Source organism: Gobio gobio (genome assembly GCF_949357685.1).
Source record: "Gobio gobio genome assembly, chromosome: 21".
In the NCBI taxonomy this organism is placed as follows: Eukaryota; Metazoa; Chordata; class Actinopteri; order Cypriniformes; family Gobionidae; genus Gobio; species Gobio gobio.
The window spans coordinates 38,293,744-38,312,555 of record NC_137117.1 but is presented as its reverse complement, the minus strand read 5'-3'; the positions used below and the strand labels follow the sequence as shown (position 1 = coordinate 38,312,555).

The window sequence follows — 18,812 nt, the reverse complement described above, 5'->3', positions numbered from 1 at the left end:
AAACGGCTGGTGCTTAATTTATTAAATAAATAAATACTGAAATGTTTAAAAATGTACACTAAATGGATTCAGTCACAACACAAAACACGTATGATCCATTACTTGTTTTTTGCAAAATGCCACAAAAATAAACAAAAATGCCCAAGATATTAAACAGAGGGGACAAACGTTCTTATATAGTTACTTATTAGAAACATACATTTTCAAAATAACATAACTGGTTCATAATTAGCATTTTCTGTATGGGTGTGTGCAGGGCTGGACTGGGGATAAAATTTGGCCCTGGACAAATCCATCCCATCCTACCCACGAGTTCACCCGTGAATGTTTTTCTGGGGTTAAGGCCTTAAATTTGAGTATATAAATGAATAAATAAAATAGGAGAGAAACAAATAATGATACATATTATTGAATTTACTGTAAATACAGTATTTCATTAATATTTAATTTTTGTCACATAGAAATGTACTTGACAGTAAAGCACTGATTTTGATCTAGTATTACGTAAAGCAGCTAAATGTACTGCTCACCCTAATGTCATTGCAAACCTATATGACTCTCTTTCTGTGGATCATAAAAGATAATTTGAGAAATGTCTGTTTTTTAATAGAAGTCAAGGTTAACCTAAATGGTTTGGTTACCAACATCCTTCAAAATATATATTTTGTGTGTTTCAGATCTATCCCTAACAGTAACATTGTTAAAGAGTTAACACCTAATGTAGGCTAGATGTTTATATTTCATATTTCAAGCTCTAATTAACTCAATCTGAATTAAAATTTACTTCAATTAAAATTCATTAGAACCAAAAAGTTAAACAGGTAAAACCATGCTCTTCGTTACCATGGATATGGTTTCTAAAAAAACAACAATAACAATAAAACAAGTGTAAAAACATGAAAAACTACAAAAACAACCTCTATGAAAGATATTTATATTACCCAATATTTAATATTGTACCAGCAACATTTTTAATAAATAGCAACATTTCTGCCAAAACACAACATTCTGAGTCAAATCTGAATGGATTTGGCACTATCCGATTAAATCGTGGATCAAGCAACTTTATCGTTTGACAGAACGCGAGTGATAAATATTATTTTAGCAATGCAGAGCTAAATACCAGCCAATTATATACAATTAAATATATTCTGTGTTTTTATTGTGTTCTGATATCTTGTATTCACAGATATTTTTATTGAAAATGATTCCTCCATCCACACCTTGATTGGCCTGGCTGTGTGGATTGGAGCTGTGGGAATTGTCCTGTGGGAAAAACCAATCCTTCGAGTTGGGGAACACTGTCAGAGCAGAAGGAAGCAATTATTCTTTCAGCATCCTTCGCAAAGACGTATCTGCCCGACTCTAGCTTTACTGAAGAACCACCAGATCATCACCAATCCTCACCAAATTACACAGTAGGAGAGACTGTGGGTTGTAGGCCTCTCCAGGACTCTGCCAAACCATTAGAGGGCCAGGTGTTGGGCAAAGCTGAAAACTGGAATCATCAGAGAAGATCAGAATCAGGCAGATCTGTTTTGTGAAGGACGTGTGACTCAAGCCACGTATAAGGTTATCCTGGAAGAAAACATGCTTCCTTCTGTTTTGACAATGAAGGGCAACTCGAAGGACAACGCTCCAATCCACACAGCCAGGCCAATTAAGGTGTGGATGGAGGACCACCAGATCCAGACCCTGTCATGGTCATCACACTCTCCAGACCTGAACCCCACTGAAAACCTCTGGAATCTGTTCAAGAGCTAGCCTGGCTCCGGCCTCCTACTTACTTCCACTCAATTTTCATTTTCCTTCAGTACTCCATCTGGGATTGCGGTATATTCTCTGGTTTTCTCAGATACCGGTCCAATCAGCGAACAGAGGAAGTGGCTGAGAACGATGACATTGATGTCGTGTGCTAGTTTGAGATGCCATACGTAGGACCAGGCTAATCAAGAGGGTCACCAGCCATTAAATAAAGCTGAGCTGCTTGAATTGTTTTCACCAGGAGTGGCAAAAAGTCGCAAAACAGCAATGCAACCAACTCATAGGGAGCATGCCAAGACCCTGGCAACCGCCAAACCCAGACTCGTCCATCGGATTGCCAGACAGAGAAGGGTGATTGGTCACTCCAGAGAATTTTACGTGGCCTACCACTTCGTGGCTGAGTTGCTGTTGTTCCCCATTGCCTCCACTTTGTTATAATACCACTAACAGTTGACCGTGGAATATTTAGTAGTGTAGAAATTTCATGAATGAACTTATTGCACAGGTGGCAACCTATCACGGTACCACGCTTGAATTCACATGGAAGTGATTGGAACACCTGAAGTCAATAATTTGGAAGGGTGTCCCAATACTTTTGGCAATATAGTGAATATTTACATATAAAAAAAAATCCCAGTTCAAATGTGACACTATGACCCATGCATAAAAGAGTATAGCAGTTGGTCTAATCTTTATACTTTGCAGGTAGTTTTTACCTTTACTTCATAATAATGCACTCCATATGTGGGCAGCGACTCCACCAGGGTCAAATACCTAAAACAAACATAATGAAGTTAAGATTGATGTTTAGCAGCATCTTAAGGATCTATCAGCACTCAGCAGGCCTGAGGTGTGGGCGTGAAGGATTTAAGCAGCCAATCATAAATCATGTCCCTCCCGATGACCCGCCCCCTTGAGGCTAATCATTGTTTTTCTGATACTCACTGCACAATGGCCTGCCCTCTGGAGAGCCCTTTCAGCAGCTTGTAGTACTCAATCACACGCTCCTCACTGCAAAAGAGAAGGATGATGAAATCTGCTCCACGGAGGATATATTCCCCACCCATGAAATGAGGCAACCCTCCCCCCAAACCTCAGCATAAAGACAGTACAGCACGGATCATCAGCCATAAAGCTCTCATAAAAGGCTATAAATGCAGCTTCAGCACCACTGACTCGTCTGCCCTGAATGTAAATCTCATGGCTGTCTGTGCCGCTACCTTAAATGACAGATCAGCACTGGTAGTATTTAAACAACATTATACTATAAGGCAAACATATCAGACAAAATAGGAAGACACTTCATTTTTTTAAAGGTCCCATTTTGTACACCTTTCTGGAGTTTTATTTTAGGTGTTGTTGTCCTTACGAATATATATTTGCGGTATAAGTACCGAAAACCATCTCAATATATCCTTTCTCAGGAGCTCTGATAAGAACAGGCCTGTCTAATTAATATTCATGAGCCTCTCTTCTGATTGGCCTGTTGTTTTCGGAAACTATGGTGATGCAGGGCTGTCAGTCAGCGGCCATGGGCGGGGCATGAGGAATGTGACATCACATTCCCAGAGAATCAAAACGGCTTGTCTGATGAGACTGCTTTTGTTTAATGGGGATTAAAAAAATAAGGAGTGGGTGGATTTTTATCATTGTAGGGTGGTTGTGTTCACACACTGTCAACACACATTTATAGCCAAACACCTTGTAAAAGTGAATTTTGCATAATATGTGACCTTTAATAAGCTAGTTATACATACACTGTAATATATATATATATATATATATATATATATATATATATATATATATATATATATATATATATATATATATATATATATATATATATATATATATATATATATATATATATATATATATATATATATATATATATATATATATATATATATATATAGTGTCACTATGTACTAACATTAATAATTTGATACACAATGATAGACAACATTGTACTAATTTTTTGATGCAAGTACATAGTAGTGCAAGTCTCCTAATATAAAGTGTGAGCGTGTTTTCTGTATTGAAATAGCTGTGTAAAAACATGTTTTACCAGTATGCTAGAGACGGATGCTCCTTCAGTACTTTAGTGGGCAATGCTGGAAGCTTCTTCAGCTCTGCTCTGGTATTTTCATCACTAAAATCAACAAAAATACACCGTCAGCATGCAATAAGATTCAATAACTGACATTTTTAACACAATGGGCCCTTTCATACACCCGGCACAATGAAATTCCAGGTGCGACGCTAGTGTTTTTTTGCTAGTTTCAGCCTGAAACGGTTATCATTTTCACATCCAGCGCCAAGTTGTTTAAATAGCAAATGCACTCGCGCGCCCATGGGCGTGCTGGTCTGAAAACCAGGTGTGTTCAGGCGCATTGTTGGCGCGTTGCTATTTTGAGGAACTGAAAACGTCTGCGCCATTGACCAACAAAAACCTGGTCTTCACAGTACAGTTTTAACTGGCATTTGTGGATGTAACTACGTATTGTGGTACTTGACAAAGGTTTGCCAAAGTAGTCCTGAGCCCATGTGGTGATATCGCTTATAGATGAATGACGATTCTTGATGCAGTGCCGCCTGAGGGATCGGAGATCACGGTTGTTCAGCTTAGGCTTGCGCCCTTGTCCTTTACGCACTGACATTCCTCCAGATTCCTTGAATCTTTTAATTATGTTATGCACTGTTGAATGTGAAATATCCAAATCTCTTCCTATCTTTCTTTGAGGAACATTTAAATAATTTTCTCATGTATTTGTTGGCAAACTGGCGATCCTCGGCCCATCTTTGCTCCTAAAGGATTAGACCTTTCTTCGATGCTGCTTTTGTACCAAATCATAATTACAATCACCTGTTGACATCACCTGTTTCAAATCACATCATTATTTAACCATTTTACCTCATTACTAGCCCTAAATTGCTCCTGTTCCCACTTTTTTTGAAATGTGTTGCAGGTCTGAATGACAGGAAAGGATGCATATTTACAAATTACATGAAGTTGACCAGACAAAACATGAAATATTTTGTGTTCATATTGTCTGCAATGAAATACAAGTCAAAGTAAATTTAAAAATCACTTCTTTTTTTTTTATTTGCGTTTTCCATACTGTCCCAACTTTTTCTGATTTGGGGTTGTAATAACGTACAGAGATGTAACGATGTCATTATTTTTCACAAAATGATTAGACAATAAACAAACTAATTTGTATATGGTTTGCTCTAGTAAAGTGAATAACAGCTTAAATTAAAAGCTACCATATGATTTAAATATAGCACACAAATCATGTGGACTACTTTTATGGTTCATTTTAGACCTGAAAGTCAGAATCAACATGCTTTTTAGCTATTTCTAAAACAGCAGCTTGAACATTCCACTAAATAACCCCATTAAAAAAGTCATATAGGTTTGGAAAGACGTGATTCTGAGTAAATGATGACAGAATATTCTGTCAAACTTTAAAACTTTTCTGACCCGAGGAACTTTCATTATTACATTATTCTAATCTCATGCTGACCTTGCTTCTCAATTAACAACCCTTAATGTATTTTGCCATAATCTTGGATTCACTGCATCACTGCACTGTCTGATAGAGAGAGATTTATTTTAATAGTGATTTTGCTCTCTATAGAAGCAACCAATTAATATAAAGAATATATACAGTATAAATAGGTATATGTTTTATATATCAGTGCACAGACGTCCTGCAATGCCTTTCTTATTGTCCCGGGTCAAAACTCTTCAAGTTTTATTTCAACACTTAAAGACATTTTTACAAGGTCATAAATAAGTGTGGTAAAACTACACACCTTGTATAGTCTCCTTTAGATTCCTGTAAAACAAAATACATTTAATACATAACACTGACTAAAATAAATAAGAACATGTCATATATATATATATAAAAGCTCTGATAGTCCTACCTGCAATGCATGAGCAGCTAATTTAAAAACCACCTCGCTCTCCACCTCAATGTCACCCTGTGGACGACAAACAAGCAAAGCGTCACTTTTAAATACATGCTGTGAATCACAATGCTTTGAAATCATATTCATCATGTCCATTTATTAATGTAATGAGAAACTATGCATGTGATATTTCTGCCATGGGTGTCGATTTGTTTTTGGCGAAATGGCTTAGCTCATGAATAATAATTAGGTTACACACAAATAATTTAAAATTATATTTTACTGTTTTCATAAATAACTAGTCTGTCATGTATAAGAAATAGTCACTGAACCAACTGCTTTGATAGAAGCGTTTATTATAATAAAGAAAAATTGCCGCTGTATGTTGGAGACACATGTTTACATTATGTTTGTGATTTCACTGGAACGGATAGTGAGCCGTGGAAAAGCAAAATAGATTGAGAGAGGTGTGTGTGACAGAGAACATATAACCGCTGTCGCTTTCTGCCACCGATAACAATCACAACAACCACTCAGCAGACACAATATAAAAATAAAAGATTTCAGAGCAAACACAAATCTTTAATTCTCACAATTCTGACTTTATTTATCAGAACTGCGAGTTATAAACTAGTAATATAGAAATAGAAATAAAGTCAGAATTTACTTTATTTTATATGTATAACACCTGTTAGTGGGTGGGATATATTAGGCAGCAAGTGAACATTTTGTCCTCAAAGTTGATGTGTTAGAAGCAGGAAAAATGGGCAAGCGTAAGAATTTGAGCGAGTTTGACAAGTCAGAATTGATAATTGTTTTATATTGAGATATAAACTGCTAGACAAACAAATAAATAAACAAACAATCAACCAACCAGCCACCCAACCTTGCAAGCAAGCAAACAAGGAAACCAGAAAACGAACCAATCAAACAAACAAACAAAAACAACCAACCAACCAACCAAAGCAAACACTCACAAGTTTGTGAGCATTTATGAAAATTATGAGCATTTTCTTTAGTCTTTATATATTGAGATATACTGAGACTTTTTCCCTCACAATTGCAGGTTTATATCTCACGATTTTGACTTTTTTCTCAGAATTGCAAGTTATAAACTCGGAATTGCGAGAAATAAAGTCTGAATTAACTTTATTCATTTATATGTTGAGATATAGTGAGATATAAACTCACAATTCAGACTTTTTCCCTTACAATTGCGAGTTTATATCGTGAAATTTTGGGGGGTAAACAGAGTGAGTGAGAACGATGACGTTGATGGCTTGCGCTAGTTTGAGATGACATACATCATTAGCGATTGGTTATGGCAGATCCAATAGTTTTAAACTTCAACAGAGAAGGAAGTTAACGCTTGTCAATGGAGGGTGGCCAGATTCTGTACAAATGAAAGACCAGGCTAGAACCAAGCTTCCATACAAATCAAATGCTTCCTCTGTATTACATCCAATTCTGCCGCAAGCTCATAAAGTGTTGAGCCATGACGAAGAGTGTATTTTGTTGTTGCCCATGCTGCAATGACGCAAAATAGTCCTCATGGTTGTGAAGAATCTTAGAGGAATGGCTCTGTTTTCTTGATTCACAAGCGAATCGGTTACACATTCTTCTTCTATGGCCCCGGGATGCAATAACTGGTACATTAACACTCTGAGGTCTGTGGCTTTTTAATTGTTTATGGAGGCGAGGAATGAGACTGTGAATCACTTCAGTGGGTAAACAGACACAAAAGTACTCACGTTATAGATGGCAGACTTAGCATTCAGAAAGAATAACTCCACAGTTGTGTGCTCCTTTAGAAGTGAAATGCTCTCGATGTAAAACCTGCAAATGACAAATCCTTCAGTTAATCGCAATTTCGTCGTAATAAACAGGGCGAGTCGTAGCCAAATGACAAAAACCTCACTTCAAATCTAAAACAAGGTGCTTCTTTGGAGCGGCACCACAGTGATTCAGTCCAGGAATGTGCTGCATTCTGTGGTTGATGCGGTCATGTGACTTAAGACATCATGAGGTAGCGATCACATACCTCACCAGGAATTGAAGAGCAATAGGCCCTGATTTCTTGGAGAAGTCGTGATCCAGCACTCTGCGGTCCAGCTGCAACCATTTGCACTGACCACTGGAAGAGGAAAGTTAATCTGGATGAAATGTGCGATCAGACATTCTTATTCAACCCAGTAAACGCTCTGCAATTCAACACTAATATATGAAAATCATCTGCACAGAGACGACTTCAACAGGACTCCACTGAGCACAACTAGATGAGATTTTGCCTCAGTGATGACTGAAACATTGTTATATATAAATAGTTAATTAATTTTTTATGTTGTTTATATGTCTATGTGGTGTTTTTAACATGCTTTAAGACAAACCATGTGTAAATTCATAAGTCAACACCATTGCTGAGTATTTTCTCCTTAAAAAAGTAGTGAAAAAAAGTTTGTACCCCATCCTGTTACGAGGGGGGCGGGACAGTAAAGTTGAGCGAGTGGATTTCTGATATTGTGTGAGTGAGTGGAGGCGGGGCTCATTTGCATATTCATTGTTTTTCCAAAAGTTCAATTTGGGAACAAGGAACCTCTATAGACAACATCATTAAAAAGTGGCACTCACGTGTCATCCACATAGGTGAACCCAAAGTATTCCTTCTCCTTGAGGTTAAAATGCGACGAGACCAAATCCAAGAGTTCACGAGACAACAGCTTCGGCTGCGAGAGAAAATCCATTGATCAATATGATGTGAGACAGGGAGGTTTACTGAGGTCCATTACACTTTGAGTGGGAGGTGTAATAGACTAGAGCTGGGATCAGAACTGTGAGACGTTTTACCTGAACCAACATTTCCAGCTTCCTGTCGTCCAGGAGCTGCACCTGGCAGAGTCGTCCCTCGGTCATCTGTGGACACAGATATGAATTCAGATGATTGACACCTTCTCTCCTCACTATAGTGACACACTGAACACCAACTTAACATATTAGATTCAGAATTCAAGTTGTACAATGACCTCTTTCAGTTGGAAAACATACACGTGTATGGGAAAGTAAACAGACAGAAATATTTTCACATAACAACTGCCATCAAAAGGTATAAATCACAAGGCATCTCTCAGCAGCAACAGCCAAAACAATCCAGAAAAAATCTGTTATGGTGGCATATTGAGATGGAGATGAGACATTTCTGCAAATGGCTGATTAATTCTCAAGTGCCTGAAAATACATTTCATTTCAGCATTACTGCTAGACATTGTTATTTTTATTTTCAAATTCAAGTGATTAACCTACATGATTAGTAAGTTTGGAATCCAGACAACCAATCTACTAAACCGACAACCAACCAGATAACAAAACAAACAAAAACAAACAAACAAACGGCCAGTCAACCAAACAAACAAATAAACAACCAGCAAAAAATAAATAAATAGCCAACAAAAAAAAACAAATCAGCCAACCAATATACTAAACAAACAATCAACCAACCAAGCAAAGATAAACAAAAAGCCAACCAACCAAGCAAATAATCAACCATAAAAAACAAATAAATAACCAAACAAAAATCAAAAACCCAGCCACCCAACATAACAAGCAAACAAACAAACCATAAAAAACCAACCAACCAACCAATCAAACAACCAAACAAAACAAACAAACCAGCCAACTAAACTTCTAAAAAAACAAACAACCAGCAAAAAGCAAATAAACAATGAAACAAAAACAACAAGCAAACAACCAGCAACTTCTAAACAAACAAACAACCAGACAACAAAACAAACATCCAATCAACAAACCAAACAACCAGCAAAAAGCAAATAAACAATGAAACAACCAGCCACTCAACTTAACAAGAAAACAAACAAACCAGAAAACCAACCAACAATCCAAACATACAAACAAACCAACCAAAACAAACAAGCAAACACATGAACAAACAAACAGACAAAACAACCAACCAAAAAACAAACCAGCCAACTAAACTTCTAAACAAACAAACAACCAGACAACAAAACAAACCAGCCAACCAATCTACTAAATAAACAACCAACCAGACAACAAAACAAACATCCAATCAACAACAAAAAATAAACAACCAACCAAAAAAACAAACCAGCCAACCAATCTACTAAATAAACAACCAACCAGACAGTCAACCAAGCTAAATAAACAAACAGCAAAAAACAAACAAATAAAGCAACCAACCAAACAAACAAACAACCAGCCACCCAACCTAGCAAGCAAGCAACCAAACAAAAACTATCAACCAACCAAAACAATCAACCAAACCAATTAATAAACAAATGATAAATAAACAACTGAAGCAAAACAAAGAGACAATCGACCAAAACAAGCAAACAAATAACCCATGATGTATCTCTTCCAGAACCCTGTTACATTCATGTTACATTTAGGGTTGAACATTACAGGGTTGAAGGAGAGCGCAAAAATGGCTCCGTGCATAATGTCAATAGGCATTGTATGTTTATTTTTGTATCACTGCTAATGTAGGGTCAATTTGGTGACAAATTCAAAAAAACGTTGAAACTTTTTTTTAATGAGAAGCATTTAACCAGCATAAACTGGCCCTTTCAAAAGCTCTTTTCTTCATGTATCTTCTGCACCACCAGATGCCATGCACACACAGATTATTGTGGAAAAACACACATTTGGTGTGCAGAACAAAACAGAAACTAGTTATTTTTCTGTCACTGAAAATAACAACAGGATGTTGGACAAAGAAGTGAAGTTAAAATAGATAAAAACATCTGTTAACAAACCAGTTGAATCTTATGTAACCACAAAAACGGCACAAAATTGCTTTGTTTTTCAGTTCGGCACAAAGACTGTGCTATAAACCGACCAATACCAAAAATGTCTGTTTACAATATACTGTGGTGGAGTTGATGTATAATTTCATGTAGCTGTTGAGGTGTTCTTGTAAAAGTCGAGTCCAAATGATTTAAAATATGATATAATCTTTGGTCAGGATAAATGTGGATAATAATACTTTACGTTTTTTTAGTGGACTCAGATTAGTTCTAAGAAAACATGCGTTCTTACTATAGCTCACATCTTTCATCCGCACTGAGGAGAGCTGAAAACGTGCTGAATTTCTCAGTTATTGCATTATGATATCCTGGAAAAGTGTCTAATTTTCTGTTTTCATGAGCTGTTTATTGGAGAAAATTAACTTTTTATTGTGTTTAACAATGCAATACAATGAACGATGTACAGTAGGATCCAGCTTGTATTTGGCATTTTCATAATTAATTGTTTCATTACAAATTATACTATCAGTATATGATCAATGTCACAAGTTTGTTATACAGTAGGCCAACTAGTAATAATAGTAACAATATCAATCTCACATATTTATCTTTATTTAACATCACAACTTTTCTTTTTTAAAATCCAAAAGCTTCTGATCTCAGATTTTCCAACTCATCATGGCCAGAGAAAAAAATAACTCACACTTCTCAGTTATGTTTGAAGATCTCAGTTATGTATTAAAGTATCAACATTGTTGACATTGTTAAATTAAAAAGAGAAATAAAAGTAGACAAAACAAGACCATTTTTGTCTAAATAAGAGAATAGAGCTGTAAATATGGATAGATACGATTATTCAGCCTGATGGGAAATGTTCAGATCGAGTTTATTATGCGTTTCATATTAAAATCTCAAACTTCAGTTGGCAGACTTTGAGAAATAAGAAACAAAGACCAAACTATATTCTTCATGGTAGAAGAGTCAAAGAACCAAAAACAGACCAAGAGTGCCAAAGCAACCGCCATCCCCATGCTGTTACAAAAGACCGGCAGTACCTGATAGACGTGGCCCGGGTAGAAGCAGGTTTGTAAGCACTGCTGGCATGACCTCATCCTTTGCAGGTAACACCTCCGGATCATCCACACGACGATCTGCCATATGAAACTGCCACTCCGCAGCAGCAGAGCTTCCACCCCACACACTAAGCCCCAAGCCATGGCCGCCCCGCCACCGGCTGGTACCCGGGTCGCCCCTCTCTTACGCAAGCGGACCTTTTCTGGGTCAAACTCTAGACAGACCGTTCTTTCACCACCTCCTAATCTTTGCTCCCTCGTGCAAGATCGCCAACTAGGTGACATGCGTTTCGACTACATTCCCCATGTGCGTGGAGACTCCGCTGAGCCCCTGGAGAGGATGGAAGGGGAATTTCTTTTTGCCGTCTGTGCGCTGAGGTTAGAGCTGGAGACTCTGGGAGGCCGGCCAGGCAGCGAAGGAAAGAGCTGAGGTTTGTGGGGACGCAGTCCTGGGCTGCCCTGCCAGTCACGATTTTAGCTCACGGTTTCACTGGTCCTTTTCGAGCACATATGGAGACTTAAAGGGCAGATTTGTTCGCACACACACACACACACACACAATCCTGACATTTTGCTTCCAAAAGTAAACCAGGCTCTGCCACATCGATTTCTGCGGCCTGTCCACGTGTCCCAAAAAGCTGCTACCATCCCTCCTACTTTACTGCTTGACACAAAGTGAAAGGATTTACATGGCAACACAGCTTAAAATATACATAACAATCCTATAGCTCCACAAAAATGTGTGTGGGGTTCAATGGTGAAATGCTTATTGGGTTCAAACGTCCACAGGAAAGATACACTATATTGTCAAAAGTTGGGACGTCTGCCTAAAGTTACATGCACATGAACTTTAATGACATCCCAAATGTCTTGGTATGCTGAAGCATTAAGAGTTTCTTTCACTGGAACTAAGGGGCCAAGCCCAACCCCTGAAAAACAACCCACACCATAATCCCCCCTCCACCAAACTTTACACTTGGCACGATGCAGTCCGGCAAGTACCGTTCTCCTGGCAACCGCCAAACCCAGACTCGTCCATCGGATTGCCAGACAGAGAAGCGTGATTGGTCACTCCAGAGAACACGTCTCCACTGCTCTAGAGTCCAGTGGCGGCGTGCTTTACCCCACTGCATCCCACGCTTTGCATTAACTTCTGCGCACTGTGACCCTCAGCATGCGCTGACATTGACTTTGTTATAATACCACTAACAGTTGAGTGTGGAATATTTAGTAGTGAGGAAATTTCACGAATGGACTTATTGCACAGGTGGCAACTAGTGCTGTCAAACGATTAAAATATTTAATCGCGATTAATCGCATTAATGTCAGTTAACTCACAATTAATCGCACATTTTTGTTTATTCTAAATGTCCCTTGATTTCTTTTTGTCCCATTATTTTTTTCTTATTTTAATGCTCTTATCAACATAGAAAAGTGGATCGGCTTGCTTTGGGCAAATGTTTGTTTTATTGAAAACAACACTGGCATACTGTAGTGTTCGACTTCACACCAACATTCTCACTTGAAGCAAATAATCGTTCATACAATGCAACACTGTCCATCAATAAAAGGGTGAAAAAAATACTTTGTCGCACAAACAGCCCCTTCAACAGCCCTTTCTAAGGGATCAAAACAGGGTGATACAAAATAAAATTACAAAGTGCACATGCAAGGTAAGCTAGGACTCAGCCTATAGTGCAGTTGTGGTATCCATGTGTTTCTGTCTGAAGTCATCCATTGTTGCCTGGCTTTGACGCCTGGCCATTAAGTGGTATTTCAGACTGCTCGTGCTGCGATGATAGCTCAGGCCCTGTCCACACGAACACGGGTATTTTCAAAACTGCAGCTTTTTCTACGCGGTTTGGCTGTTTGTCCACACGCAAACGCAGTATCCGGTTACTGAAACCGGGCTTTTTTGAAAACTGCGGCCATGGTGAAGTTTTTTAGAGACTCCGGTTACAGCGTTGTCGTGTAGACGGTGAAACCGGAGATTTCGGCTTGTTAAGTCGAAATGTGCGCCGTTATCGCTTTTGTTTATACATGAGTGGAGTCTATGCAATGGCGGACGTAACTTTTAATAACTCTGCTAACAGCGTTTATTACATATATACAGATACATGCGCAGTTATCTCATTGTATTGCAGAACAGAGGCGCCAGAATACAATAATACAACATAGTAAGGCAAGTGTGTGAAGCTTCAGTCCACTTGGGCCCTGCCCCTGTGTATATACAGTTACCTGTCACTGAGTCCAAAGTAAACTTGTAGAAGGGTTTCACTGAGCCCATGGCATCAGTGCATCGGTGCCGTGGATGGGACCCATGTGGAAATCAAGCAGCCAATCATAGCGCGGTTTTGCGTTTTCATGTGGACGGAGATTTTTTTAAAACCGTGCTTATGTGGACGCGTTTTTTAAAACGGAGAAGGAAAAACTCCGGTAATAAAATGACCCGTGTACGTGTGGACTAGGCCTCAGACCACTTTGGTCTTGTCAATGGAACCATTTGGCAACTTTTTAAAAGAAAACTTTCCATTCAGAATACTATTGGCATCCATTTCGGCGTCTCACGCTTGCCATCCATGTCTACTCTTTTAATGGCCCAAACAAGTGTGGGCAGCCGCAGCGTGCCTGATGTTTTGTTTCCGGTCTATCTACATCCGGAGTGGTGTTGTAGTTTTTCTAACGTTACTAGTTGTTGCAACAGCATGTGAAAAAACTACAAAGTTTGTTAGGCCAAAAAGAACATTAATCTCGCGATAAAAAAATTTACGCCGTTAAAATAGGTTTGCGTTAACTTCGTTAATAACGCGTTTAACTGACAGCACTAGTGGCAACCAATCACGGCACCACGCTTGAGTTCACTGAGCTCCTGAGAGCGACCCATTCTTTCACAGATGTGTGTAGAAGCGTCTGCATGTCTAGTGCTTGATTTATACACCTGTGGCCATGGAAGTGACTGGAACACCTGAATTCAATGATTTGGAGCGGCGTCCCAATACTTTTGGCAGTATAGTGTACATCAGAAGTTTTAGCTCTCTATGTCTTTCTTTTAAACAGTAATAGAATTAAATGCAAAGTAAATGGAGACATTTGCTTACAGTAAATCTCCTGTTTTGCACATTTTTCTACTGAGAAAAGACCTCTAGAGTTTCAGAAGAGTAAGCAAAAAGAACCTAAAAATCAGTTTCAGCTGAAATAGTTGAGGGATGTAAACATTGACTGAAACATTTATGTTTAATTAGCACTTTTCCAATGACGTGTTTTGACCGTGTCCGCATTTAATTCATGCACATAAAGTGGATATACTAATTGTAATATGTAAAAAATATTTTTGGCTGAAATATCGCGAGGCGGCTCATTGCCGAAGAACTTTACTGCGATTAGTTTAATTTATCACCTAAGAACAAGTCTAAGTCTAAGTCACTAAGATTAATTATGCAATTACCCAAATTTAATTACATAAACCTTTCGTTTTCCAGCTAAATAAAAAACTTTTTGTGTTTCAGTAAAAAAAAAAAATATTTCAGTGCATCACTATAAAAAATACATTTAAAAAAATGTATGTATGTTTTTAATTTCTGAATTACAATTCATTTTGATAGTTTTGAGTGCATAAAGTGTCAGGTGCATGAAATGTTAGTGATACAACTGCCCTGATATCATAATGAAGAAAAACACACCAAATAAAAAGATGAAAATCAAAAAAAACGTATTAATGTTAAACAGCTTGTCTGCCAAAAGTCATGGCGAGACTAACAGTTATGTGATCCAACCAACATACAAAAACATAAAACAGGAAATTATGTCATAGAATGGACAACAGAATGTGGTGCGACAAAACAATTCTGATATTTATGAATGATTAATTAATGATATTTGAAAAAGCAAAATTGCCTTTACATTTTTTTAAATAATGATTAAAGGGGCTATATGTAGAATTCAGAAACCATTGTTATTAGCAACACTGGTGGCGGTTAAGTGAACTGCAGTCAGCAACTTATTACTCGTTCTTACCAATTAATTGTCCGCAAAGACCAGCCCCCCATTACTGCTACTTCAGTAAAGCCATCGCGCTCTCACGCCACATATCACGTTCTCACACTGTGAAAAATACATCGCTGAGCAAAGAGGACACTGACAACGTGCCGACAGACAGGACAGAGCAGGTTACTTTGAATATGAAACAAAGTCTCAGCTTTCAAATTGTCATTTTTTAAATAAATAAAAATTAATTGTTTACTGTAGCGCCTCAGTTCAAGCGGCACGTGAACCGATCATCTCTTCCCACAAAATAAACATGAATGAACATCAGAAGGTATGTCGTCTCAACGGCTGAAAGACGTCAATACGCACCAATTCAAGTCCACTGACGTTAATCTACTAACTCTCCTGTCTGGTTTGTTTTTCGGACAAAATGGCGGGTTCTGCGTTATGATTGGTCAGATCACCTGTCAATCAAACTTGTCGAATTGTCATTGGCCTTTTCTGAAGTATCAGAGGTGTTTGGGGCTCCCAAGTGGTATATGTCGACAGATAGGGAACTAAGAACCTCATTAAATCTCTTTAGCTAATGAGCTAACATCCGGTGTATTTGAGGAATATATTCATAGGGCAACACATCTGTGTCTTGATGTTCAGAAAAGTTCACATTAATCTGCATCTCCTAGACTGACTTGATGCACAATGCCTGTGTGAAAAAACAGACAGAAGAGGTTAACCCAGCCTCACGGCTCATCATTACTTCATCAGGCCACGGAAAATAAAGAACAACTGTTATATTCCTGAGTATCAGGCCATGCAAGGACCAGCTACACCCATTTGATTGCAGTTTATTAGCAGATTTTGACTGACGGGAGTGCGTGGAAAAGTGCAGCATGTTGAAATTATAGCCCGTTCTGTTGAGCGGCCCATAATGCTACGCTGTTATTAGAAAGGAACCAGCGGAAAACCAGAAGAACAGCAGCGGCCAAGAGATGAAGTCTCAGACTTTTATCTGGAAACACTACAGCATTGTGTTAATGTCTTAACGACACTGCTGATTTCTCATTAAAAATACCAATTCAAAAACAAATGAAGGTGGGGGTTAGAAATCTGTCAGCAATATGCTTTCAATAATTGGGACTTTTTGTATGAAGGCACCTCTAACTTCTGAAGCACCAAATGTCACATCTGATAACCTTTACACAAGTGATTAATGACTGCAATGCTTATTTCTCAATATAAACCTTTAAAAAAAGAAGAAGAAGAAATCTGCTGAACCGCACACACACAGGATTGTGGGATATGATAGAGAGTGAATGATGCATCTTTCCTGGACCATCAACACTGCCACTCTGATCAAAGAGGTGCAACAGCGCCCTTGATGAGTATTAACCCTCTGGGGTTCTTCGGTCATTTCTGACCCGAATTATTATTATTTTTTTAAATGTTAAAAATCGTAGCTTCATCGGACTTGGTGACTTTATTGGTACTTGGTATATGAACACCCAAAAAAATTGGGGACAGGATTTGTATTCGTAAAAAAAATAGTCACACTCAGGACCTTTGGGTCAAAAATGACCCCCAAAGGAAATTCATGTGAAATTGGATATGTTGGAAAAATGTGAAAATACAGAGTTTTTTTGTGCATACAATCTACAAATGAGCCAGGATGCAGAAAAAAAGGACTCAAGAGTGAAGGGGTGAATCTCTAAAACATCAAGAGTGCAAAACAGACAAAAAAACTCACACACAAAAACACAATTAGCCTTTGGAATGGCACGTGTTAATTTGTGTGTGCGTGTGTTTTTGTGTGTATAAGTGTGTATTTTTTTTCTGTATTTTCATATTTTTCCCAATTTCCCATTCATTTCCTATGGGGGTCATTTTTGACCCGAAGGTCCTGAGTGTGACTATTTTTTTTTACGACCACTTAGACTTTTCAAATCCTGTCCAAAATTGTTTTGGGTGTTCATATACCAAGTACCAATAAAGTTTCGGACCATTCCGATGAAGCTATGATCTTTTTTTTTTTAAATTATAAATCGCAAGATCCACTATAGTGGTAAAAATGTGCTATTGCGTGATAAAAATGCTCAATGTGTCCACCGGATGGCACCGACCTCATTTAAAAAATTGCTTTCATGAGGCCTAGGCTTGACTCTAAAATGAAATACAGCTTTAATAAAAAATTTAAAAAAAAATTATATATAATATATATACACACATTTTTTATTATATTCAATGGGAAAAAATGGGTCATAATTATTGCACAAATATTAATTATAAATCATAAAATTATCTCAAACCACCAAAAAAGAAAAGAAAAAATATTATAGAACAAAAATATATTTCCTTGATTTTGCTCAAATCTTTTTTATCTTAATCCTGCCCTCCGGGTCATTTTTGAGCCGAAGGTCCTGAGTGTGACCGAAAAATGAAGAACCCCAGAGGGTTAAATGTTGCTAAGTGTTAAAGAACATTCAAAAGTATCGTTCCCATAATGTGTGCACGATGATCGAATGAATGTTCCCTTAAAGTCTTCATAACCAAGACATTTTTTTTAAACGTTTAAAAAACTGGCCAGTTTGAACGTTCAGAAAACATTCAAAATAACGTTTTAGTGGGGATGTCAGCAAAACGTTCTTAGAGCATGTTTTTGTTAGCTGGTGGGAAGATTACAGATGTTGCTTGTCAGACAGAGAGCAAGAGAGCAGTTTCAGACCCGTCAAACCCTGGTTAAACTGATAGATCTCCTCCCCAAAGAGAGCACACACACTCGCTTAGCCCGCCCACACACAAATCACGTGACCAGCATTACCCTCTGCATCAATTAACACCCCAATCAACAGCCATTCAGCCACTCATACACACTCTGTCCCCTACACACTAAAGCATAATCTTCACCGTTTGGGTTCATTTGAGAGAAAATGGTTCTGGTTTTAAAATGTTATACTTAACTGAAGTAACTGAGCGGCAAGCAGAAAATCTATTTCGGTATAATAACTTACATCTCTCCACTTCAGCTATTCCATCTTTATTGGTTTTCGGTAGCATAAGATTCATAAAAATATGACTCACTGCTTTTATACGACAGCTTGAAACCACTTAACGCATTGCGCGCACTCAGATAAACACTGCTGGTTGTAAAGATAAACCTGTGAGGATTTTGAAAGCGTGGATGATATTTGCCATGGCAGATATTAGATGTTTATCTATGTCATTTTTAAATTGCTATTTATAAGTGGCTGGGCTGCCACCAAAGCTCATATCCTGTCAGGCCCTGTTGTAATGACAC

General features: G+C 38.0%; 1 protein-coding gene across 4 annotated transcripts in view; it reads right to left on the bottom strand.

Moving 5' to 3' along the window:
* The window catches only part of frmd4bb (FERM domain containing 4Bb), an 80,764-nt gene that overhangs the window by 20,812 nt on the left and 41,140 nt on the right, over window positions 1-18,812 (bottom strand). For 2 of the 4 annotated variants that reach the window (XM_079802996.1, XM_079802997.1), the window contains exons 2-10: window positions 8,533-8,598; window positions 8,317-8,411; window positions 7,730-7,822; window positions 7,440-7,524; window positions 5,704-5,760; window positions 5,590-5,612; window positions 3,836-3,919; window positions 2,710-2,775; window positions 2,481-2,538 (exon numbers count right to left, since the gene is read on the bottom strand). In XM_079802996.1, coding sequence (XP_079659122.1) covers window positions 2,481-2,538; window positions 2,710-2,775; window positions 3,836-3,919; window positions 5,590-5,612; window positions 5,704-5,760; window positions 7,440-7,524; window positions 7,730-7,822; window positions 8,317-8,411; window positions 8,533-8,598 — 627 coding nt within the window. Of the gene's footprint in view, window positions 1-2,480; window positions 2,539-2,709; window positions 2,776-3,835; window positions 3,920-5,589; window positions 5,613-5,703; window positions 5,761-7,439; window positions 7,525-7,729; window positions 7,823-8,316; window positions 8,412-8,532; window positions 8,599-11,518; window positions 11,711-18,812 lie in introns of those variants that run through there. The other 2 variants (XM_079802998.1, XM_079802995.1) reach the window with 2 other exon arrangements.